The following is a 26042-nucleotide window of genomic DNA, read 5'->3' as shown; positions in this document are numbered from 1 at the left end:
CACAGGCTTAGAGTTAAGACAAGTCTTGATCTAAACTGCAATTTATCATAAGTCAGCCATGTAACTAATCTTGGGCAAATTATTTAACTTCTTTGAGCCTTAGTTAATTTTAAGATGGAAATGATACCTTACCTTGTAAAGGTGTTAAAATTAAGCGTGACATATGGTTTATTAAGAATTTTTTTAGTAAGTGACTCATGCAATAAATGTTAGCCCAAACAATTGCATACAGCTTTTTGTTGCTTAAAAAACACATACATCATTCCCCTTTTTGTCAATTTGACTTATATACATTATTTTCGGAGATGAGACCCTTAAAATTTTTCTGTGATCACTGTGTCATTTCATGTATGATTGAACTTTTAACAGGATTCTTCCTTGTTTTAAAAAAACTTGCTCCTTTTAAATGTTTTTCAAGTCTAATGATCAGGTGGTTCTCAGGCATTTGGAGTACAAGCTCATTTCTGCCCTGCTTAGTTAATTATTGTAATTGTAAACAAAAGATGTACAATTCCAAGTCAAGCAACATTTCGCATGGATGATGGAGGTGATAATAGCTTAATTCCTGCTGGATCTTTTTTCTTTGCTCTGGCGAGTTCATACTGACCTTGTCCAAAATCTGATGACCTCCCTATTTTACTGAACGGTTTGGAAAGCCAGGCCAGCCATAGCTGGCCCTGAGGGGGTATCTGAAAGACCACTGAGTCACTGACCCGTGTCAAGACTGGATTTCAAGTCTGAGCTACAGGACCTCTGAAATAGTTATACATGGGGCCTGTTGCACAGAAAAACCTTACCAGCTGCATTTTTCTGCTTATTAAACATCCTACGAAAGTGTATTTTCAATGTCCTTACTAAAGTTGTATATGTAATTTACTCAGTTTCTTAAGGTCATTTTCTAGACTAATTATACATTTTGATCTTTTATGTGTTATCCCTTAAAACTAAACTTGAATGTTTTGTAGTATGAGCAAAACTGTGCTGTTAAGTCATGGCTAAATGTAAGGAATATCTTCCTGGTTAATGAAGGGATCAAGGCAGTGGCATTTTAATGCTTAGAAAGATTTTGTGTTTTATTAGCAAAAATTCCAGCTATCTCATAAAAAATCTAGTGCAAGATGTTATTATTGTTACAGCATGTTAATCTCTGTTTAAATTTTGTTCACAACCTCATATACGAGTCAAATATTGGTATTTAAGGGTTTTGAGGTTACAAGACTTGTCCTGAAGAGGAAAACATATAGCCAGCCAGTAAGATATTATTTAAATTTGGTTGGATGGTATTGGTCTCCCTTCAGAGAAACTTTGTGATAGCGCTATGATGTGAAAAGAGAAAACAAATTCCGTGTGTTTATTTTGTTCTTTTTATGTACAATAGGAAATGAACAGGTCCTTCTATGAATATCTAATCAGTATTGTACAATTTATAATACATTGCTTTTTATTTTTATATAGGAGTTGATCCCTGAATTTTATTATCTCCCTGAGATGTTTGTGAACTTCAATAATTATAATCTTGGTGTGATGGATGATGGGACAGTAGTGTCTGATGTTGAACTTCCTCCTTGGGCCAAAACCTCTGAAGAATTTGTTCGCATAAACAGATTGGTAAGATGGTAATCGTCTACTCTGTCTGTCTTGAGCCTTTTCTCACAGTATCTTTCATGTGTTGGTATAATCATTAACCCTTGCTTTTCTGTACAAAACTGTAGTTGATAGGGATAACTGAAAGTGACATAATAGTTCATGAATCTTCATATATACTTTATAATATCTTATTGACTTGAAAGGTATAATGGTTTCTTTTATTCTCTTAGGCAGAATTTAGGTTACTTTCATATGTACATGATAATTCAAAATTAGAAGTGAAAGTTGTAAGTGAAAGTGGAATTCTATGTTTTTTTCAAACACGAGTTTCTTGTATGTACCAGGAAAAGAACATAATTCTGTGTTGCGAGTTAGAAGTCCATTGCCCATTTTAGCAATGGAAACAAGATTTCTAAATTATATTATCTTTCTTTGGAAGGAAATATTCATGTAATATTTAGAATATGAAAAATTAAAAAATTTTAAGTGCATTAATCATTGTGATTATAACAAGTCTTCAGAATCCTCTCTAGTGGATTCTTCACTGTCCTCTATTATATGGGTTCTGTATTACTTTATGATAAAGTAATACAACTTTTCAATTTGCCTTTAGCTTTCATATAAGTTTGGAACCAAGGAGCTTTATTTTCAGTATTTAAGAGCTGTATCTTTATCATATCCATATTAAAAAATGAAATCTAAGTTGCATTATGTGTTTAATTTACACTTAAGGAAAATTATTGCATTTTAGTTTCCTAGGCGGCATTTCTTACCTTCTATACCAACAACTTAATTTTAATCCTGTCTTCTAGACCCTAATCGCAATCCCATTATTTCTGAAATCTCTCCTTTCACATAACACTGGAGGCAGCACAGGGGGAGAGGAAAGAATTTAGGCTCTGAGGTAGACTGGTCTTCCAGGCCCTGAGCAAATCATGTTGCTCGTTAGGGACCTTGGGCAATTTAACCTTGAAGAGCCTTGGTTTCCTCATTTGTGATTTGGAAACTATGAGGAGACGTTAAACCTTTAAACATGACAGTTGTCTCTGGGTTTTTCTTTTTTTTTTTACCTCCCAGTGTGGCTCAAACAAGTCAGTAAAATGTAGTCATTCCACAGTTTTTTTTCCCCTTTCAGTGATTGTCTACCCTTTTAAAACACATTTATTGAGGTCTAACTTACATACCATTAAATTCACCTTTTTTTAAAGTACACATTGGATGAGTTTTTGTAAATTTATACAGTTGCATAACTATCTCTACAATCTGGCTCTAGAGCACTTATATCACTCCAAAAAGTTTCCCTGGACCTGTTTGCAGTCAGTCTCTGCTCCCGTACCTAGTCCCAGGCAACCACTGACTCTAGCTGTATACCTTTGCTTTTTTTAGAAATTTTTTGTAAATGGAATCTTCCGACATGTACTTATTGTGTGCCTGGCTTCTTTCACTCAGCCTGATGTTTTTGAGATTGATTCATGTTGTTGCATATATCAGCATTCTTTTACAAAGTTCATTTCTTTGTATTGCTGCTCTATTCCATTGTACAAATACAACACATTTTGTTTATCTGTTTACCAATTTATGGACATTTGGGGTTGTTTTCCAGTTTGAGGCTATTATGAATATTTGCATGTGTCTTAGGGTGAGCATCTGTTTTCGTTTCTCTTGGATATATTCCTAGAAGTTTAATTGCTGGATCAAACGATAAGAGCATGTTTACTATACCATTTTGCATGCTCACCAACAATATATGAGGTTTCAGTTTTTCCATATCCTTGCCAAGACTTGGTATTGCCAGTATTATTTATTTTAACCATTCCCTTAAGTATACTTATTATGATTTTTATTTGCATTTCCCTAATGACTAGTGAGGTTTCCTTTTCACAGGAGTATTTTCTACTCATATATGTTCTTTCTTGAAGAATCTATTCAGATCTTTTGCCTATTTTTCAGTTGGGTTGTTTGTCTCTTTATTACTTAATTGCAAGAGTTCTTCATATATTCTCCATGAAAGTCCTTTAGTTTTGCAAATATTTTTCTCTTAGTCTGTGACTTGTCTTTTCATTTTTCAGTGGTTCCTTTTGAATCACCATTCTAAAGAAATGGTTTTACTATTAAGTAGATATAAAATAATACTTACATAACATTCCAGAGGTACAAGTAATCATCCTCTTTTTTAGGAATAGACTTTGAAGTAAAAAATTACAAATTAAAATCATGTCCTGATCATTTTACTATTGAAACACTTTTTCTTGAATTTGATTGAAAATTTTAAGCCTCAAGGGAGCCAGGTCTCCTTTAATCATTACCATGTTTAGTGTTATTAAAAGTACAAAGATGTTTATTAGTGTGCTTATTTTGCTTTAAAAGAGGTCTAAGTGGCAGAAACATTTGAATATGTTACATTAAAAGCTTTTCAACAATATTTTGACAGTTAAGGTCATTTAAGTGTATAAATTGTATAATAAGCCATTATCCTGACAGTACTCCCCCTCTTTACTCTCATTACCTTCACCTGCAGAAGAGCCAGATCTGTTTGGGGTTTGTTTCCCAAGGGCACTGAGGGAAAGAAGGTGGCAACTTACCAAATTGCTTTCAATCAGATTTCGGTTTTCTCTGCCCACACTCTAATCTTAGACATGACTATGAAATTATATGCAAAATAATATTCACTGATATTCCTTACATGTGTCTTTATGGAAGAATTTAATAATTCATTCATCATTCAAAACTAGTTACTATATGCCTATGATGAACAATGATTTCCTATAGTACAGCCCATATTGATTCATGTATAATTTCCCGTTAACTTTCTGTAAGTGACTAAATTATTATTATGGTATTTAATGTATCTGTTCGCATGTTATCACATAAGTGTTTTATCCCCCTCCTCTTTTTGGTTTACCTCTACTTTACAAGTCCACAGATTTTATGCAATGATTGTAGCTCATGAAATGCATACTACTTTGATCTGTGACCTTTCTGTGGTGCTAATCGGGTTCCTGATATCATTATACCTTACTCATTAATCATATTTCCTGCAGCCCGTCAGGCAGCCAGACAGCGTAAGTCCCTGTTTTCAGCCCTCTGTTGGCAGGTTTCTGCTTTTCCAGATTATTACAGACGATACTTTGGCTTCTCATAGCCTGAGCCACATCAAGCTGTGTGTTACAATTAAAGTCAGATGGTCCTCAGGTTGAACAGGGATATAGTGTTGCAGCTGTCTCCCTTCCTGGAACAAACCAGCACCAAGGACAGATGATCTATAGGACAGTGGATAATAACAGATTGTACAGTACTTCGCTGGTAGCAGCAGATCACAGAATTATCTAACCGACATACTCATTTTAAGATACCCAGCATCTCTCATGTCTTTTTTAAGTATTTAGCTGCCTAAATATTAATTCAAGGGGATAGGATATTTTTAGGAGCTTGATTTTGATGGTGGACCAATAATTCTATATTTTCTATTTATGTTAGAGGGCCATAATTACTATCTTACCTAACCATTTTAATCCTCAGAGCTTTCTGTAAGTAATGAAGATCTAAATGTAGGGTTGGTAAGTTGACTCAAGTGTTGGATTATGTACAGAAGGAAATGTTCTGTATATATTTTAGAAGGAGAACCCACCTAGGTCTGTTAGTCTTTTAGGTAAATAAACTATATTTTCTTTGTTCTGAACAGTTAGAAACACAGTAAAACCAAAGCAGTCTTAACTACATCCCAGGGATTGGTCTGTGTTAATATTACTTGAACCAGAAAAACACCGTTTTTGTTCCAAATACAGCTTCAGAAATATAAATGAGAAACAAACTTTCATACTTTCAAATAATATAAAAATATATGAGTTCAGACTACTCATTTATCTCTTATGATATAATGCTCATATTATGAACCTATATTCTAGTACCTCTTATAACCCCCGAGTTTTAAGTTGAATAAGAGATGAAACCATACTGAGCAGAATGATAGGTCTGTTTATGTAAGTTGTTGAAGTGGAACATTTTGTTTTAGCTGAAGGATGTGTAATTTATTCAAACTGTAATAAAAGTAATTCATTTATTTAACAAGTATTTACTGAGTGTCCGTCTATGTACCAGTACTTTTAGACTCAGTGATAAGACAGATGGTATCTCTCTTTTTTTCAAGGTAACTTCCTCCTTGATAACCTAGGTTGTTGAAATAGAAAGCTGCTCAGTGCTGAGACGTGGCATGAAAAGAAAGGCTTCTGTTGATGAATTGTCCTGAAGTGGCCCCATTTGCTTCTGTGTGTCTTCTCTAACTTTTATTTTCTCTACTACTTCAAAATGGTGACATGAGTAGTCATTTGCTTGAGTATGTAAGGAAAAATAAAATGAGTTTATCTTATCTCCTTTCCAGTCCATATATGGGCAAATTAAAAGTGATGGTATCTTTTTATGTCCTTGCCTGAGAGGAAAAAAAGAATTTCAGATTTCATCTCCCTACCAACTTTGTTTATTCCCATCTATTATTAAAATTTCTATGTGTTGAGCTTAAACCTTCTTAGTTCTTGTATCTGAATAAACTCAATCTTCCCTAACTTTTCCCTTTGAATGGAAAATTTACAATTCTCAAGTGATTACAGCATAGTTGAGACTAAGAATCTCATGTCCCTCATGTACATATAGAAAGACCTGCATCTTAATATGTCTGTGTTGTCAATGATATAGCAATTAGATTATTGTTATGGTGTATTATGTTCCAAATTACAGTGTTTAGAAATGCTGTAAGGTTGAAAGGTTTGAGATTTGAAAGGGGTTGCATTTTTTTTTTACTTTTCTTCACATCCTTGTTTCCATTTTCTGGGGAAATGGCATTTAAAATCCTGTTTCTTAAGAGAGCTAACCAGGCAACATGTTTGATTTTTTGGAATAGAAATGCCAGAAGCTAACATGCTTTCTTCATATTGTTCCTTTTTCAGTTGCCTTTTCATTTTGCACATTGATAATGATGTGGCCAAGAATGTAAATAGCCATGATGGCTGTAGTTGGTAATAAGTATTCTCAACTGTGGACATACCCTCCCTTCCTCTCCCTACCCCTTGTAGTGGTAGGATCTAAATCCCTGGGGATGAGGACAGATATGTGTGAAGTTTAAAAAATCTTAAATAATTGTTCGTACTGACATATAATTTACTGTGAAAATTCTAGTTCAAAAAGGACACCTAAGTAAGTGCAGAAAAGATGTACTATGGTGTTGGGTTGTTAATTCTCCCCAAGTTTATTTATAAATTCAATAGGAAACTAATCCAAGTCCCAACATGGTTTGTTTTGTTTTTGTTGGAACATGGCAAACAGATTGTAAAGGGCAGAAACCCTCTCGGAGAATAAGAACAGGTTTCAGAGGGACTTACTTTGCTATATATTAAGAATTATTGTAAAGTTATAATAATTAGGGAAAACTGGGAGAAACAGACTAACTGAAGTGAACAGAGACCCCAGAAACAGACCAAGATATATAAAGAAATATCATTTGTTACATTGCTGGTCTTTGAGGAAAGAAGGACTTTTCAATTTATGGTGCTGAGATAATTATTTTATTAGTTTCCTAGAGCTGCTGTAACAACAACAACAAAAGCACAAACTGGTTGGTGAAACAACAGAAATGTATTGTCTCACAGTTCTGGAGACTAGAAGGCTGAAATCAAAATTCAGTAGGGTCAGACCCTTCTGAAGGCTGTGAGGGAAAGATCTGGTTCAGGCCTCTTGTTGGCTTGTATGTAATCATCTTATCCCTATGTTCACATCATCCTTCCTTTATGTGTGTCTGTCTCTGTGTCCAAATTTCCCCCTTTTTTTGTACCACATGTTCTTTATTCATCGTCTGTTGATGGATGCTTTGGTTGCTTCCATATCTTGGCTATTGTAAATAATGTGGCAATAAACATATGGGTACATATGTCTTTTCAATTAGAGATTTTGTTTTCTTTGGGTAAATCCGTGGAAGTGGAATTACTGGGAAGTATGGTATTTCTGTTTTTAGTTTTTTGAGGAACCTCCATACTGCTTTCCGCAGTGGCTGCACCAATTGACTTTCCCACCAACAGTGTAGGAGGGTGCCCATTTCTCCACATCCTCGCCAACACTTGTTATTTCTTGCCTTTTGGATAGTAGCCATTTTGACTGGTGTGAGGTGATATCTCATTGTGGTTTGGGTTTGCATTTCCCTGATGATTAGTGATGTGGAGCATCTTTCCATGTGCCTGTTGGCCATCTGTATGTCTTCTTTGGAAATATGTCTATTCAGGTCCTCTGTCCATTTTCTAATTTTTTTTTGTGTGTGTGTTGAGTCATATGAGTTCTTTATATATTTTGGATGTTAACCCCTTATTGGATATATCATTTGTGAATATATTCTCCCATAATGTAGGTTGCCTTTTTGTTTTATTGATGGTTTCCTTTGCTTTACAGAAGCTTTTTAAGTTGATGTAGTAACACTTGTTTATTTTTGCTTTTGTTTCCTTTTCCCAAAAGATGTATCCTGAAAAAATTTGCTGATGCTTATGTTCAGTAGATTTTTGCCTATGTTTTCTTCTAAGAGTTTTATGGTTTCATGTCTTATATTAGGTCTTTAATCCATTTTGAGTTTATTTTTGCATATGGTGTTAGGGAGACATCCAGTTTCATTCTCTTGCATATAGTTGTCCAGGTTTCCCAACAACATTTATTGTAGAAACTGTCTTTTTTCCCATTGTATATTCTTCCCGCCTTTGTTATATATTAATTGACCATATATGCATCAGTTTATTTCTGAACTCTCTATTCTTTTCCATTGGTCTATGTATCTGTTCTTGTGTCAGTACCATATGGTTTTTGATTTTTATTAAGGTATCGTTGATATACACTCTTATGAAGGTTTCACATGATCAACATTGTGGTTACTACATTCATCCATATTATCAAGTTTTCCCCCCAGCCACATTGCCATTACTGTCCATCAGCATAGTAAGATGCCACAGAATCACTACTTGTCTTCTCTGTGCTACACTGTCTTCCCCATGACCCCCCACCCACCATGTGTGCCAATAATAATACCCTTCAATCCCCTTCTCCCTCCCTCCCCATCCACCTTCCCCTACCCTTTCCCTTTGTTAATCCTTAGTCCCTTCTTGGAGTCTGTGAGTCTGCTGCTGTTTTGTTCCTTCTGTTTTGCTTTGTTGTCATACACCACAAATAAGTGAAATCATTTGGTACTGGTACTTGTCTTTCTCTGCCTGCCAAATTTCCCCTTTTTATAAGGACACCAGTCGTATTGGATTAGCAACCCACTCTCCTCCAGCATGATCTCATCTTAACATAAGTAATTACAAAAGTAATGATCCTTTTTCCAAATAAGGTCATATTCTGAGTTACTGGAAGGTTAAGGTTTCAACATAGGAATTTGGGGGGATACAATTCAACCCATAACAGGATCAATATAGAAAAAAATGAAATTGGAAAGTTATACCATAAATAAAAATTAAAATACATTGAAGTTTTAACTTACTATAAAGGTAAAACTATCAGCTTTTAGAAATTAATGCAGGAGGATTTCTTTGTGATCTTGAAATAAGTGCGAGTTTTCCAAACAAGGAACAAAAAGTGAAATATATTGCATTAATTGAACTTTGGATGTTAAACAAACCTTGAATATATCACACTTGAATGGTATAAAATTATTGAGATATATAATCTGTTTTTTGTTATAATATTTTGTTGAGAAGTTATTTTTGAGGATATTTTGAGCATCCATATATTCATGAGGAATATTGGTATTTAGATTTCTTGTGATATCTTTGATTTTAATATCAGGATAATCATCATCTTATAGAATGAGATATGGCAAAGTATTACATCTTCCTCTACTTTCTGAACAACCTTATGAATGATTGGTATTATTTTTTCTTTAACTGTTGCTGGGATTCACCATAGAAGCTGTCTGGACCAGAACTTTCCTTTATGGGAAGATTTTAAATTACCACTTCAATTTCTTGTTGTAGGTTTATTTAGATTTTCTGGGTTTTTTTCTTGAATTAATTTCAATAATTTATATGTTTCTAGGAATTTGTCCATTTAATCTGAGTTGTCTGATTTATTGGTGTAAAGTTGTTCATAGTATGCATTACAATCACTTAAATTTATCTAAGGTTGGTAGTGATGTTAACTTGTTAAGCCGTAATTTTCAGTAATTTGTATCTTTTTGTATTGGTCATTGTTGCTGTAGGTTTGTCAGATCTTTTGATCTTTTCAAAGAACCAATTTTTCATTTCATTGATTTTTCTATATTGTGTTCCTACTCTTAATTTCATTGGATTTTCACTCTGATATTCATTATTTCTTTGCCTCTGCTTGTTTTGGGCTTAGCCTGCTCTTTTACTAGATTCTTAAATTGGGAAACTAGCTTTTTTTATTTGAGTTCTTTCTCATTTTCTTATATTAGCTTATTTAGCTATAAATTTTCCTTTTTGTATTAGTTTTGTTTCCTCACATAAGTTTTGATATTTTAAGTGCTTATTTTCATTCATCTCATAACATTTTTCTAATTTACTTTGTGATTTTTTCTTAATTTAAAAGTCTTAACTTTTTATTCAGTCGTTCATGAATTGGGCAGCATCCCATCTAGTTTATCACTCAACGGATTTTTTCAGAAGTTTGTAAATGCTTTGTTTCAAAGTATTTGGATTTTCCAATTTCCTTGTTTTTTTAATTTCTAATTTAATTTCATTATGATTGGAAAATATGCTTTATATGATTTCCTTTCTTTTAAATGTACTTGCTTTATGACCTAATATATAATATAATCTGTATTGGAGAATACTCCATTTGCTCTTAAGAAGAATGGATATTCTGCTGTTTAGTGTTCTGTAGATATCAGTTGATCAAGTTGATTTATTGTGTTCAAGTCTTCTATATCTTAGCTGATTTTCTGTCTGTTTCTATCCATTTTTGCTTGTGAGATATTGATGTCCCTAAATATTATTGTCAATTCTGCCAGTTTTAGCTTCATGTAGTTTTAAGCTCTGCTGTTAAGTGCACATATTAGTTTCCTACAACTGCTGTAACAAATTACTAAAAACTTGTTTGATAAAAACAATAGAAATTTCTTCTCTCAGAGCGGTAGAGGCCGGAAGTCCAAAATCAGTACTGCACTCCTTCCAGAAGGTCTTTGCCTCTGTCTTCACATTGCCTTCCTCTCCATAGTGAAATCTCTGTCTCTCTCTCTGCCTTTCTCTTGTAAGGATAGTATGATGATATTTAGGGTCATCCCTGATAATCTAGGATAAAGGTCCCCATCTCCTTAATTTAATCACATTGCAAAAACCTTTTCCTATGTAAGATAACATTTACAGGTTCTAGAGATTAGGACTTGTTATCTTTTGGGATGGGGAGAGGGGAAGGGAGACATTTTTTAGCCGACAACTGTGCATATATGTTTATAATTGTTATATTTTCCTGATACTGTTTTTTCATCATTAATTGTCCCTCTTTGTTTCTAGTAATTTTTTTGTGTTTTTTTTGCCTGATGTTAGTATGGTTAGTCAGCTCTTTTATGGTTACTGTTTGCATAGTATATAGTTTCCCATTCTTTTACTTGTAACCTATTTTGTCTTTGATTCTGCAGGGTATCTTCTGAAGGTAGCACATAGTCAGATCCTATTATTTATTCAGTCTTGTAGTCTCTGCCATTTGATGCCATTATTGATATAGTTGGATTTATGTTGGTTGTTTTCCTAATTATGTTCTTTAGCCTTGGGTCTTTTTGTTTCTCTGTTCTTCCTTTATAATTTTCTTTTTTTTTTTTCTATTTCTTTCTATTTCTAGTCTACCTTCTTATTTCATTGAAAAAATTTTTTTTTACTTGTTCTTTGTTTTAGTTATCCTTTCAGTCATTGCTCTAAGGACAATACACATCTTAGTTTATCTCAATCTACTTCCAATTAATACTACTTTATTCCAATAAAATATAACAACTTTGAACTCAGCTCCATTCCTTTCCTCTGCTCTGTACTATTGTTATGTGTGTTACTTCTGTATGCTGTAAACACATTGTACAGTGTTTTAACTATTGCTTTGTGTAATCTTATGTCTTATAAAGAAGTTAAGAAAGAAGGAAATAATACCTATTCATTTTATTTACTGTTCTTAACAGAAACATTCCAAAATGAAGAGTGTGCCAGATAGCATCCTGTAGGAATGGGATCATTCCTATATAATAGAAGTTCCATAGAATTGAAATTTATACTTTCAGACATCAGTGTTTTTCACCATTTCCCTTGAAAAAGGTCTTTTTATGAAATGGATTACACATTTCCCTACCTCTTAAGCAGAGGATTCTGAACTTAAAAAGCCTTTTCTGGAATACTCATGGTTAAATATTCAGGTATTTTCTGTGATACCCTGAAAAGCTATTGAGATACACAGTGCCTTTTGTTCCTCCGCTAAAGTGACCCAGATTCCTCTGCTTTCTTTTAGCTTTTCTGTCAGCATTTCAGAGTTCTTTCCTGTGTCAGCTGTCACTTCTGTCACTTTTCTCTGTCAGGGTTTCCATCTTCTTTTGATCAATTATGTTATTTTGTGCATATATAGCAAGGTAAAAGCCTACGGGGTGACCCAGTGACTCCCACCATTAAAGTTCGTAAACTTTGTGCTTATTTTCCTTATGGCCTTCAGTTGGTTGGAGTTTTGCTATGTTCTAGATTCTCTGAACACCTGAAATCAGAACTCTGCATAAATGAAACATAAACTGCATTTTGTTTCTGTGACATATTACTGGGCTATATATAAGCAAAATAAAATGAAATGAGACTATTTTTAAAGTATGTTACATTCATATGGAAAAATGTCCAAATTCTATTTATTCTGGAGTAACTTTCTATGACTTCTTGCCAACGTTATTGCTTAATATTTCACTAAGATATTAATATGTTAACAAATTGTTTAAAATTATGTAAGAATAATAGGAGATTCCTCCCTGTGAATGTTCCATTTACATAGTACTGGGAAGGATTGTGTAACAGTGATCACTCACCCCTGTAGGCTTCAGTCTCCATGACATAGCTAGAAGGATCAGAGAGAATGCATATTTCTTTGTCTTCCTGTCATAGGAACATAGAGTAGTTGTGCTTCCAGCTTCTAGATTATGTCATTCTACATACTTTTTTTACCATAGTGCCTGCAACATGCTATTCCACCTCATTGCAGTGTAAGCTTACTCTGCTCCTTTTTTAGCTAAATTAAATAGTAAAGCTTATATCCCATCACCCCTCAGTAAGCAAAATAAAACAAAAACCTGCAAACTGCTCTTTTCAAAACTGTCATATTCCTTGAAACCTTTCAGTAAAACTCCTATGTGTTACCCTATGGCTTCCTACAACCCACTTTCAATCTTTTTTTGTACACATGTAACTCTTAAGTCATTATTCTACTTATCCAGTGGACCTTTTGTGCTTCTTTACGTATAGAATCCTGGTTTCAGGTATAAACTATATCCTTTACAATAGAGTATTTTAAAGTGTGGTGTACAATCTTCATCAAAATCCACTGAGGCAGTTTATAAATAATGTGCATTTATCCATACCATGACTTTTGCTTATATTTGGATTTTTTATGCAGATGGCTGAGAGAGAAACTGCTAGCCAGAAAGAAGAAATACTCTGGTTTCCTTGATAGTTAAATTCCTCATGACAAATAATTTTGCTTTATATGTTATCACTTGCAAATTTGTTTACTGCAAGTTGATAACCAAAATATTTATCAGTAATTATGACTTTAAAAAAATGTAAGCAACAGTCATGGTAGCCTGATGTCTCAGTCTCTAATACAGTTTGCCCCACTCTCAGTTTATTCAGAAAATCCCTGATGTTTTCTCCTAGCATCTATTTCACCTTCTCACATTTAAATGTCTGATTCTTGGTTTTTAATATAAAAAAATAGAACAAAGGTTATCTTTTTCCATATGGCTAACTCATACCATTTTCTGTAAAGTGAATCTTTTCCTGATTGTTTTGAGATTGGGGTGGGCTTTATATCTCTTCTTCTCACAACCAACACTGAACCACTAGGATAGTACAGAACAAGTACTCAACAAAGATTTCATGAATAAATGAATGAATAATGAACTCTCTTTAATTTTTGAAGTACCTTGATGCACTTGACTTCAGGAAACAAATAATTAAGTAAAATCTCATTTCTGATCATTTCGTACTTGCCCAGAGCAATTTAAATTCTCTAGAGGTTAGAAATTTTTTTTAAAAAAGAGGATGAGGAGGAGGTAAGTTTTACACAAAATTTAATCTCTAAATTATCACAGTTATGTGCTGCCAGGTGCCGCTGGAAGTTATCATTTCTGCCAGGGGCCGATGATAATGGTTGGAGAAGAAAAGTAAGACTCATGCGTTCACAATCTGAGACTGGAAGTTGGACTCACAGAGGAATGCTTGCACAGTTCCCCCATGTCCCCCATTACTGCTGGCGGAACTCTGTGAGTCTGGGAAGAAGTTGCCTCCAGGCCCCCACTGCCTTTGTTTCTGGCTCCGGGCCACGTCACCCGCGGAGGCAATATATCTGAAAAGCAGCATCTCCACTGTGGGTTTTGTTCTGCCTACGGAGGCTATCATGTGACTCTCTGCACAGTGATACCCAGTAAATGACTGCTTACTGTGGTATTTATGTCTGTTTGATTTGCCAATAAGTGGTGTCTATCCAACAGATTTTTTTCCAGCTAAGAATTTTCTGTAAACCAGCAAATTTCCTTGGTCCTGATAAGCAGAAAGTGACCTTCTCCCCCACCAAAAAAAAAAGGAAGAGCAGGATTGCTTCATGCTTTTCCAGCATGATTGGCTGATTCTTTTCAGTGTTCATTTTAGAGCTATCATTAGAAAATAAACTTTAGGTTGGATATCAGAGTACTTGCAATGTTAGGAAGCAATGAATAATTGTGTGAGTATTGTTCTGTAAATATGAAAAGGTAAGTAATTATTCTGTTCATTCACAGATATTCCAAATAAGTGTTAGGATATTTTTTATAATAGGTAGATACTCTGATGTTCTTATTTTTTATGCAAAGGCAAATTAAGTTTGCACTGTTGTTATAATGTTCAATAATATATTCAATTAAATGCCATGACTGTAGTACTTCGTTTTATTTTACATGCAAAGGTACATCTCAAATTTCTCTGAGGCATTTTGGAGTTTCCTTAGTTTAAATCATTTTCTAATTTTTTTTTCATGTCTCTCCCTCTCTTCCCCCTCTTTTCTCTTTCCTTCCCTCTTCATTTTATTTTTTGTTTATATATTTATATCCTGCTAAAAATATTTTATTTCCAACAGTGAACTTGAGCATTAAAAAAAATCCTTTTTACATAATTTTTGAGAATTTCAAACTTAAAAATGTCACAAAAATACACACATCATGTAAGAACATCCATATACTCTTTACCCAGTTTTGTTATTGCTAACATCCCCCTCTGTGTCCCTTTTTTTATATGAGCTTTATCCCTTCATCTTAAATAACAAAAGTTTACTGCCTCACACTTCTGGAAGCTAGAAGTCTGAGATCAAGGTGTCAGCTGGGTCCTGTTTGCTCTGAAGGGGGAGAAAAGGGTGCCTACCAGGTCTCTGTTTCTGGTTGTTCTTTGTGTTACTACAGCATAACTCCAGTCTTCATATGTAGTTCTCCCTGTGTGCATGTCTCTTTCTCTCTCCAGATTTTCCTCTTTTTGAAGGACACCAGTCATAATGGTTTAGGGTCCACCCTAATGACTGAATTTTAACCGCATATCTCTTTAAAGACCCTATCTCCAAATAAGGTCACATTCTAAAGTACTGGGATTTAGAACACCATAGTGTTTTTGGAATGCATACAGCTCAACCCCGTAACACCCATTTAGCCTTGTCTTTTCCAAAACATTTTTTGAAATAGTCTTTTTGTGATACCTCTCATTTTTATTTTTGTTAAGCTGCATTACAGTTACTCAGTTATGCTAACTATACCAGATAATTATATATAATGGATTCTGATTCAAATCCCTCTTAAAAGTAAAATGGCATAAGTTGTGATCCACATTCTTTGAAGAAATGTAATCTGCATCTAGGAACAGATCACTTACATGTTCCTGGATCATCCTGAGAGAACATTCTATTTAGTATCATAAGAAATCATAGAAGGCAACTACTTTTCTTTATGCTGTATCAAGATTTTTATAAATTGGGTACTCCCTAAATTGGAGGCTCTCACAAATGCTGGTTTTAAAATGACATAGTGGTTATTTGTAGCCTTTCCAACTTTATTACATACATAAGGTCTTCCTGACCTTGAATGACATACAAGGTCCTTCACAATCTGTCTGCCTGCTCCCCCAACTTCAGCTCTTGCAGATTATTGTCACACTGAACATTTTACACGTCCCTAAAGCACACATACTTCTCCCTTTCCCTTCTTTGTTCCCTCCCTTCCTACCACCTTTTACTTAACTAATTTCTGGATACTTTTCAGGATTCCCTTGAGTAGCCTTTAATTATACCTCCATCCGCTATGTAACATTCCCCCACCTCCAAACACACCAAGAGTCTGCCTTAGATGGTCCTCCTGTGTGTTCTTTTAACTATATATACACACTTCTAGCATTTTAATGGTTTTTATTCTTGTCTATTTCCTTCACAAAGTGTTGAGTCACTTGAGGACGTCTCTTATTCTAATTTGTATCCCCAAGCCTATCACAGTATCTGACCTGTAGCAAGTATTATGGGCATGTTTTTTGAAAGAATGAATGAAAAATGGACGAGTCTTCAAAAAAATATCAGGGAAAACCAAAATGTTTTAGGACAACAGTAGAACTTAGTCTTTTCCTTGAGGACCAACTCTGCTCAATTTCAGTGTCTGCCTGGAATGTGCCATGAATGGTTAGTGGTTTCTGCTGTGGCCACAGGAGAGGGGAATTTAGCCATTAGCTTCTGTATGTGTCATACCTGAGTGTGAGTCCTTTGGTGTGAGAAATCCTATCAAGTAGTGAAATTCATGAAGTAAGTGACACAAAATAGTACATGAAGGATTAACATAATATTTCAATAAAACACAGGTATTTAATAAAGATAATTTCTGGTTAAGTACATGATTAATGCAGAAAATATATGAACAGCAATTCTAAAATAAAGATATTGTAAAAAAAAGATAAAGAATGTATTGCTATTAAGTAGCAAGAATTCTGAAACCATGCTTCTTTTGCAATTTAGGGTTTTGCATTTTAATTTCTTGGGACATATTTATATTTGACAGTTTAAGTTGGAGTTTTCAGAAGTGATATTGAAAAATTACTCTAATTGATTGCATGTAAGATTTCTACCATCATGACTATCTCTGAATTAATATTTTTCTCTCTTACTTAGGAAATATATTTTTAACTATTCAAAAATATAAAAGAATTTTACCTGTAAGCCATGTTTGTATCAATTATAATAGTTACTTTCAAGTAAAAACCAAATTATTCTGTACAGCAGAGTAGAAACATTGAGAGCAAAAGTACAGACTGTGTACCACTGTTTATATAGCAGAATCTAGTTTTTCTTTTTTATCGGCACATCAAATGTACCTCTGTCAGTTGGCTTTTTCTCTTCTGGGTCCAACAGCATTTTTAAGTGAAAGTGTTTACAGCATTTTCCTTAGATTATATTTATTATATAGTAGAGTTGTTTTTTTTTTCTTAATGAGGTCATCATCCATTTTACTTTGTTAGTCCCTTGCTTATTTAAGATCATTCCTTTCACCATCTCACATATTTCTATCCAAACAATGTAATGTCTGTAGAGAAAATATCTCTGGCAAACACCTTATGTTCCCTTATTTTCCTCTTTCTATCTTTGTTCTTTCCTACAGTAAAGAAGATAGAAAAATATATTTAAATGCCCCTTATACTTTTTTATAATGCTCATTATATATTTTCCATAAGCAATATTTGTTTATATTTTGCTTTGTTCGGTAAGATTTTTTGATTAAAGTTTACATTTTTAGAAAGATAATATTGGAAAGATAATAATAATAGTCGTTATTCTTTGAGCACTTGTATGCATTGGACATTCTTTGTGAGCAGTTTATGGATTAACTCATTTAATCTTCACAAGTCTCATAAGATAAATTCTGTTAATTCCCCCAGTCTATAGATTAGAAAACAGAGACATAGAGAGGTTATGTAATTTAACAGATCACAGAACTGGTAAATATTGAGTTCACATTCCGAAGCAAGAAGTCTGTGTTATTAAGCTCTTTACTATAGTATCTCTGACAAAATTATAATACCACATATATTAATTAAATTGAAGTTGTATGAGTGAAATCATACCTATTTTAAGAATACATTTTAGATCCTATATTTTGAAATAAGCAGTTAAGTGTTTAATGAGAAGAAAAATACATTTTCAGTTTTCATCAGGAAAAAATTAAAATCTCAAAATTCACTTAATAATTTATAAATTAGTAAAAAGGAAAATCTAGGATATAAAAATGCATGATATAAAATTGTGTGTTTATGGAGAATGATGTCAGAAAAATGGCAGAGTAGGAGTTTTCTACCATTTTACCCCCAAAGAATATTAATTTTGTCAATCACCCATGAATGTGAGTGCCTTTGTGGAAATCCTAGAGTTCAGCAGAAAAATTTCAGAACACTGTTGGGGAAAAAATTCCAAGATAGATGCATTAGGGAGTAAGAGGAAGAGTTTGATTTCACCTGCATCCGTCCCCCAAGGGAGCATAGCTCCATGCCAAGAGAGACCTTCTTAGTTGTGATTTATCCTGCAAGGGAAAGTGAGAGCATATGAGTGAGCACCCACCTTGCCCAGCTCTGTGGAATGGTGCCGAAGAGGCCTACTTCTTTCTTGCCCCATCTAGAATACTGAGGGATAGAGAGAGGCTGGAAAAACAGCAGCCAAGGTTCTTGAAAGGTATCAGAGGGACACAGATCCTACTGCTTCTTAGAGTTCGTCAGGAAACCTACTTGTGAGCTATGCACCCACCTGGCCCACAGGCACCCACAGTGGCCCATGCATCTCACGCCCGTATCCCCCTACCACGTGGCTGACTCCCTGTGCATGCCCTTCAGGGCAGTGAGTGCAAACCTTTGCAGACAGTAGAGTTGACCCAAATCTGGGAAATTGGGAGAAAGCATACAAGCTTGAGTATTCAGCACAGCTCCAGAGAAAACAAACAGGAAGCTGTCAAAACATGTCCTGGCTTTGTAGGAAAAGCAATAACAGAATTTTTAAAGCAACGAGAGAAAAAATTGCTTAATACAAAGAAATTTTCATAAGGCTCTTAGCAGATTTCTCTTCAGAAACCTTTTAAGCCAGGAGAGAGTGGGATGATATATTCAGAGTGCTGAAAGAAAATAACCGCCAGCCAAAAATAATTCGTCGGGCAAAGCTGTACTTCACAAATGGAGGAGAGATAAAGACTTACCCAAGCAGAAGCAAGAGTTCATCATCACTAGGCCAGTCTTACAAGACATGTTGAAAGGAATTCATCAAGCTGAAGTAAAAGGATACTAATTAGTAACATGAGAACATATGAAAATATAAAACAAACCAGTAAAGATAAATATGTACTCAAATTCAGAATATGTTTAATGTAATACTGTGTTAATCACTTAACTGTAGCATAAAGATTAAAGGATAAAATTAAAAATAACTGTAGCTTCCATAATTTGTTAATGGATGTCCAGTGTAAAAAGATGTAAGTTGTGTAAAAACATAAAATATGAAGGGGGAGTAAAAGAGTGTAATTTGTTATATGCAACCAAAGTTAAGTTTTTGCGTTTAAATTATATTGTTATTAACTTAAGATGTTTTGTGTAAGTCTTATTGTAACCACAAAATAAAAACCTACACTAGATGCACAAAAAGATGAAGAGAATCAAAACATACTACTTCATAAATTCATCCATTCATAAGTGAAGACAGAAAGAGAGGAAGAAAGGAATGACAAAACAGCCAGAAAATAATTATTAAAATGACATTAGTAAGTCCTTACATATAATAATTACTTTAAATGTAAATGGATTAAATACTCCAGTCAAAAGGCATAGAGTGACTGAATGGATAACAAGACCCAACTATATGTTAACCCCAAAATATTGACCTCAGCTTTAAGGACACACATAGGCTCCAAGTGAAAGGATGAGAAAAGGTATCACATCCAAACTCATTTTATAATTATCCTGATACCAAAGCTACTACAAAAAAAGACAAAAGCAAAACTATAGGCCAATATCCCCCCTGATGACCATAGGTGCAGATATGCTCAGCAAACTAGTGGCAAATTGAATTCAACATTGTATTAAAAGAATCATACACTTACACAATGATAAGTGGGATTTATCTCCAGATGCAAAGATAGTTCAACATACAGTAATCAGTAAATGTGATATATTGATAAATTGAAAGGGAAAAAAATCAAATATCAATAGATGTAGAAAAATCATTTAACAAAATTGAACAGACTTTTATAATAAAAACACTAAAACAACTCATGTATAGAAGAATGTACCCCAACGTAATAAAGGCCATATATGACAAGCCACAGCCAACCTCATAATCAATGGTGGAAAACTGAGATCAGGAGCAATAAGGGAGCCTGCTTTCACCATTTCTATTCAACATAGTACTGGAAGGCATAGCCAGAGCAACTAGACAAGAGGTAAATGGTCTCCTAATTAGAAAGGAAGAAGTAACATTACCTTTGCTGATGACATGATCTTATGTATAGAAAACCATAAAAGACTCCACAAAAAAACTTTTGAATTAAAAAAACAAATTCAGTTAAGTTATAGGATATAAGACCAATATGCAAAAATCAGTTGTATTTCCATACACTAACAATGACTATTAGAAAGGGAAATTAAAAAAAAATCTCATTTACAATACCTTCAAAAAGATTAAATATTTAGAAATAAATTTAGCCAAGGAGAAGAGAGAACTCTACACTGCAAACTAAGACACTGATGAAAGATATTAAGACAAAAACAAATGGAAAGATATCCCATGTTAATGGATTGGAATAACTAGTATTGTTAAAATGTCCATACTGCCCAGAGCTTCCTACAGATTCAATGTAATGTCTTTAAAAATTCCATTGGCCAAAAAAATAAAATTCCATCGGCATTTCTCACAGAAATAGAAAAAAAAAATCCTGAAGTTCATATGGAACCACAGAAGATACCCAAAGCAATCTTGAGAAAGAACAAAGCTGGAGGAATCACACTTTCTGATTTCAAACTATATTACAAAGCTTCAGTAATCAAAACATTATGATGCTTCCATAAAAACAGATACATTGATCAATGAACCAGGATAGGGAGTCTAGATATAACCCACACATACACAGTGAACTAATCTTTGATAAAGATGCCAAAAATACATGATGGAGGAAGAGTATTCTCTTCAATAAATGGTGTTGGGGAAACTGGATATCCACATGCAAAAGAATGAAACCCCTGCCTTACACAACTTACAAAAATTAACTTGAAATGTATTAAAGATATAAATGAAAGAAATGAAACTGTATAACTCCTAGAAGGTAACATAGGAAAAAGGCTCCTTGAGCTCGGTATTGGCAATGATCTTTTGATCTTTTTACTATGACAACAAATGCAAATATAAACAAATGGGACTACATCAGACAGCAGAGCTTCTGCACAGCAAAGGAAACAATCAACAAAATGACAAGAACCACAGAATGGGAGAAAATATTTGCAAACCTATGTATCAGATAAGAGGTTAATACCCAAAATATATAAAGAATTCATATAACTCAATAAAAACAAACACAATGTGATTAAAAAATAGACAAAGCCCTTGAATAGAAGTATTTTCAAAAATATGCTACAAATGGCCAACAGGTACATGAAAAGGGGTAGCATAACTAATAATCAGGTAAATGCAAATCAAAAGCACAATGTGATATCACCTTACACCTGTTAGGATGACTTTTATCAAAAAGACAACATAGAGCAAGTGTTGACTTGGATGTGGAGAAAAATGAATGCTTGGACACCGTTGGTGGGAATGTAAATTGGTTATAGCAATTATGGAAAACAGTATGGAGGTTCCTCAAACAATGAAAAATAGAACTTCCATAAGATCCAGCAGTCGCACTTCTAAATATATATCCAAAGGAAACAAAATCAGTATCTCAAAGAGATATGTGCATTCCGGTGTTTACCGCATTATTCACAATAGCCAGGATATGTAAACAACCTAACTGTCCAACAGTGGATGAATGGATAAAGATGTGGTGTGTATACAGTGGAGTGAGAAGGAAATTCTTCATTGGCAATAACATAGATAAGCCTGGAGAATGTTATACTAAGTGAAATTAGGCATGCAAGACAAATGCTGTATGACATAACTTACATGTGGAATCTTAAAAATGAAAATGTCAAACTCATTCATAGAAACAATAGAATGGTGATTACTAAGGTCTGGAGTGGTGGATGATATGGATGATGCTGGTCAAGGTGTACAAGCCTTTAGTTGTATGATGAGTAAGCTCCAGGACCTAATGCACAGCATGCAAATGAAAACCTGCAGTTAGCTAATAATACTATGCTGTATATATGAAATTTGTTAAAGAGTAGACTAGACCTTAAGTCTTTGTACCACACACACTAAAAAAAAATGGTAAAACTATGTTAGGTGATAGATGTGTTAATTAATCTGATTGTGGCTATCATTTTACTAAGTATACATATGTGAAATCATCAAAGTGTATACATTCAAGTATATATAATTTTGTCAATTACACTCAGTCTAAAATTTTTGAAAATAAAAGTGTTTATTTGTATGATATCTAGGCATGATAAAAATATTATGAGAGAATACACCAACAACTTAATAATTTATTCTTGAGTGTTGGTTTTTTTTAAATTAACAAATAAGTATATTGTGTCCCAAAAATGGTCACATGTGGCATGTTGTACATTAGAAAAAAGTTCAGTAGTCTACAGGGAAAGGATGTTTAGGGAAAAAATTTGTTTCAGTCATTCTACGGAATCAACTATTAATAGAATACAAAGATCACTGATTTATTTATTATATAGAGATTGATTAGAAATATTCCTTGCTCAGGCACTGACATTTGGCATGTGACATGGGAAATGAGTAAGCTTACTGTCCGGAAAATATATGAAATGACTAGGAAATAATGAGATTTTCAGTATGGATGTAACATAGGTTTCTTGGGAAAGAATAGCAAAGGATAAGGCTTAAGAAAATAGGTGGAGGTCCTATTTATGAAGAGGTCTTTTATACTTTGCTAAGGAGTTGGTTCTTCATCTTATAGACAGCCAGGAACCACTAGAAAAACATGGGGGAGTCTAGTAACCATAATGTTGTTCAAGTAATTGTACATTAATGATATCAAAATTAAAAAATTATTTAAAAAAAAAGAATTAGCTTCAAAAACAGGCATATTTGAACTTGGAAAAAAAATGGGGGGACATAATTATATGTAATGTATTCATTAAGATGATGGTAATGTGGACTTTGGACTGGAGTTGGGAAAGAGTAGGGACAAGATCAGTTAGAAAGCTGTTAGAATTAAAGAGAACCAAGTAAGAGATGATGGTAACTTTAGTCAAAATAGAGGCACAGGAGATAGACAAGACATTCTGGAAATCTGAGCCATGGATATAATGGAAGAAGTTGAAGATTATTTGAGTTTTTAACTAGTTACTGAGTGAATTAACTTATTAATAATTGAAATAGTTATTATAGTAAGAGGAAGAAATAGGCTTTTTGAGAAAGGTAAATTTTCAGTTTTGAACATATTATAGTTCAGATTATGTTTTTATGGATTTCAGAATATATTACAGTAAGAAATTATAAATAACAGGATAAATAATAGTTCTATTAAGTAACTTTTGAAATCCTGTTTCATCTTACTAGTACAATAATAGATAATATTAACATGCAATTGATTGAGGTAATTAGAACATTTTCCTGACTCTTCTTGTTCATTTTCACCATACCAGCCTTTCTTATCTCTTATTTGGGCTATCCAGTAGCTTCTGACTAGTCTGCCTACCTCTTTACACATTTAATAAACTGATGATATATTTATCTTCCAAATGGGAAGTACAGTCATGTTATTCTCCTGCATTTAAACCATTACTGTAAGCATATCATAAATAGTATTTATTCAGGTACCCCCCCACTAATCCCAACATTGACACCTCTGCTACATGTAAAAATAATGCGTGTAGTATATTATCACAGGAATTTTCTGTCTCCAACATTCTATTTTCAAATATCACTTATAGTGAGTCAAGTATTTTCCCTGTAATTTCTTCCCACAAACGCTCATTCTACTCCTAGAACCCAAACAAATTTAAATCTCACTTTAGTACTTCTGATACATAAGTATATAATAGGCAAGGCTACCAGGCCTTTATTTTTCCTATGAAATCCTAGGTGTACTTTGTAATTTTTCTTATGACCCTCTTTACTCTGCCATTTATTATACTTACTGCTATTAGCCTTGTTTTTCCTTCCTCTCCTTACTTATAAGTAGTGGCTTAAAGTTAGTAAGATATCAATGAATGTTCATTGGTAGACCTATAACTCTAACTCAACTAAACTTAAGTAACATAATTAGCATTTGTAATGGAGTTAGTTGTGTATTTTACACTTCCATATCAACACCTCAGTAATTTTGTGAAGTTGTATGATATATACATGAACAGTCTGATGCATATATTATACTCAGAATTGTCAGAGAGTAGTTGCAGATCTTCATTATTAGCTAACTTGTGACCATGGTTATGTTACTTCACCTATGCTGACAGTAAATAGATAATGGATATTTTAAATAATGACAGTAGGTTTTAAGCATTATGATAGGCTTAAAACAGATATAATACTGAATGATCAATGGCCACTGAGGCCAGGGAATTGTGATGTAAAAGCAGATTAAATCTTCTCCACTGTGGTAACATAAAATAATGATAAGTAACACTTTTTTGGTGTGGAAATGCATTCAGTAGAGAAAATTAATAGGTGAGCCCTATTGCTGAGTTTCTCACAAGGACATCTGAAGTTATTTATTACTCCTGTGAAAATGTGTTCAGCCTACTCTTTACGTGAAAATGTCTGCAATTCATGAATTAAATGTTTATAATCTAGCACTGGCTGATAGAATCTGCATTTCAACTCCAAAAAGTTAGTGGTTATGGACAATGTGAGATCGATGATGCCATAAAAGAAATAAATTGTGAGCTCAGGGTCTGGAGTTGTAAAGATGAAAGAGAAGGATTTTATTAGAATGCATGACTTGCAAGTAGAGAAAATCATTAAAAAAAATATTTTTCAGCACATTTCTTTCATTGCTTCTAGAAGTCCAGTGTTTCATTCAGCAAATATTTATTGGTGCCTCTCATGTGTGAAAGACTGCTCAATTCTGGGAAAATATAGAATATGGTAGAATCTCTACCCTGCGGGAATTTGCCATTTAATACCAGAAATAATTGATACAGAATGTGATAAATTGGAGCATAGATGACAGAGCAACTAACTTTTTTCAGGGTATGGAGATATTTAAGAGACATTTGAGCTGGGTATTGAAGGGTTTTTTCTCTCTCTCACTATGAGAAATACATTTCATATTTGAGTGTAATTCATCTTTTATGGCTTCCATCTGATCATATTGCCTTTTTAAACTATATATACATATCTTGTTTTTCTAAATATAATTCTTTTACTGCCAGTTTTATGATTTACAGTTTCTATAGAAACTAATAAGTAGTTATTTAAATGGAGATGAAATGTAAGGTCTGAGCTGGTGGCCAATCCAACGAACTAGGAAAAATCTAATCCATGATTTCACTACATTCCTTGTGCCTTGTTTCACCCTTGCCTCCAGTTTGTTCCTCTTTTGCACTTAATTTTCATAGTCACATTTTTGCCCTTTGAAAGAGACAAGAGTCAGTAGAGGGCAAGCAGCTTCTTTGTTATGAATGTGAATATGAAGTTGGTTACATCACATGTCTTGATTCTAAAACTTCATCACATGATCACTTTTAGCTGCATTGGGAGATTAGAAAGTATAATATCAAGCTGGGTTCTCTAAAACTGCAAGGGAAGATATGTCTATTAAAAGTGAGAAGGATAAGATAGATAATAGGAGACAATTAGTAGTTTATGCTATGTGACAAATCAGGCATTGATATTACACAGTGTGCCCGGAGAAAATTTCTCTTCATGTAAGAGAAAAAAAAACACTATAAACTTACAGAAATTGCATTATAACCTTACAAGGGCAAGTATACTTTTTAGTTTGTTAAACTGTGCTTTATGAAATAATGTTTAGAAAACATTAGTACTTTGTAGTTGCTATAAACAGTGTTAGTAAAAGGTTTTTTTCTTCATTTTAAATATTTTTGGTATATTTTTCAGATAGTTACAATGAATGAAGA

The 26042-nt window shown here is 33.7% G+C and overlaps 1 protein-coding gene across 2 annotated transcripts in view; it reads left to right on the top strand.

Moving 5' to 3' along the window:
- LRBA (LPS responsive beige-like anchor protein) overlaps positions 1–26042 on the top strand; it is a 760266-nt gene that overhangs the window by 606879 nt on the left and 127345 nt on the right. For both annotated transcript variants that reach the window (XM_036887834.2, XM_057493634.1), the window contains one exon: positions 1456–1608. In XM_036887834.2, coding sequence (XP_036743729.2) covers positions 1456–1608 — 153 coding nt within the window. The remainder of the gene's footprint in view (positions 1–1455; positions 1609–26042) is intronic.

This window comes from Manis pentadactyla, chromosome 1 (assembly GCF_030020395.1).
Source record: "Manis pentadactyla isolate mManPen7 chromosome 1, mManPen7.hap1, whole genome shotgun sequence".
Classification (NCBI taxonomy): domain Eukaryota; kingdom Metazoa; phylum Chordata; class Mammalia; order Pholidota; family Manidae; genus Manis; species Manis pentadactyla.
Note: the sequence above shows the minus strand (reverse complement) of the source record. Positions and strands in the feature narration are given on the sequence as shown.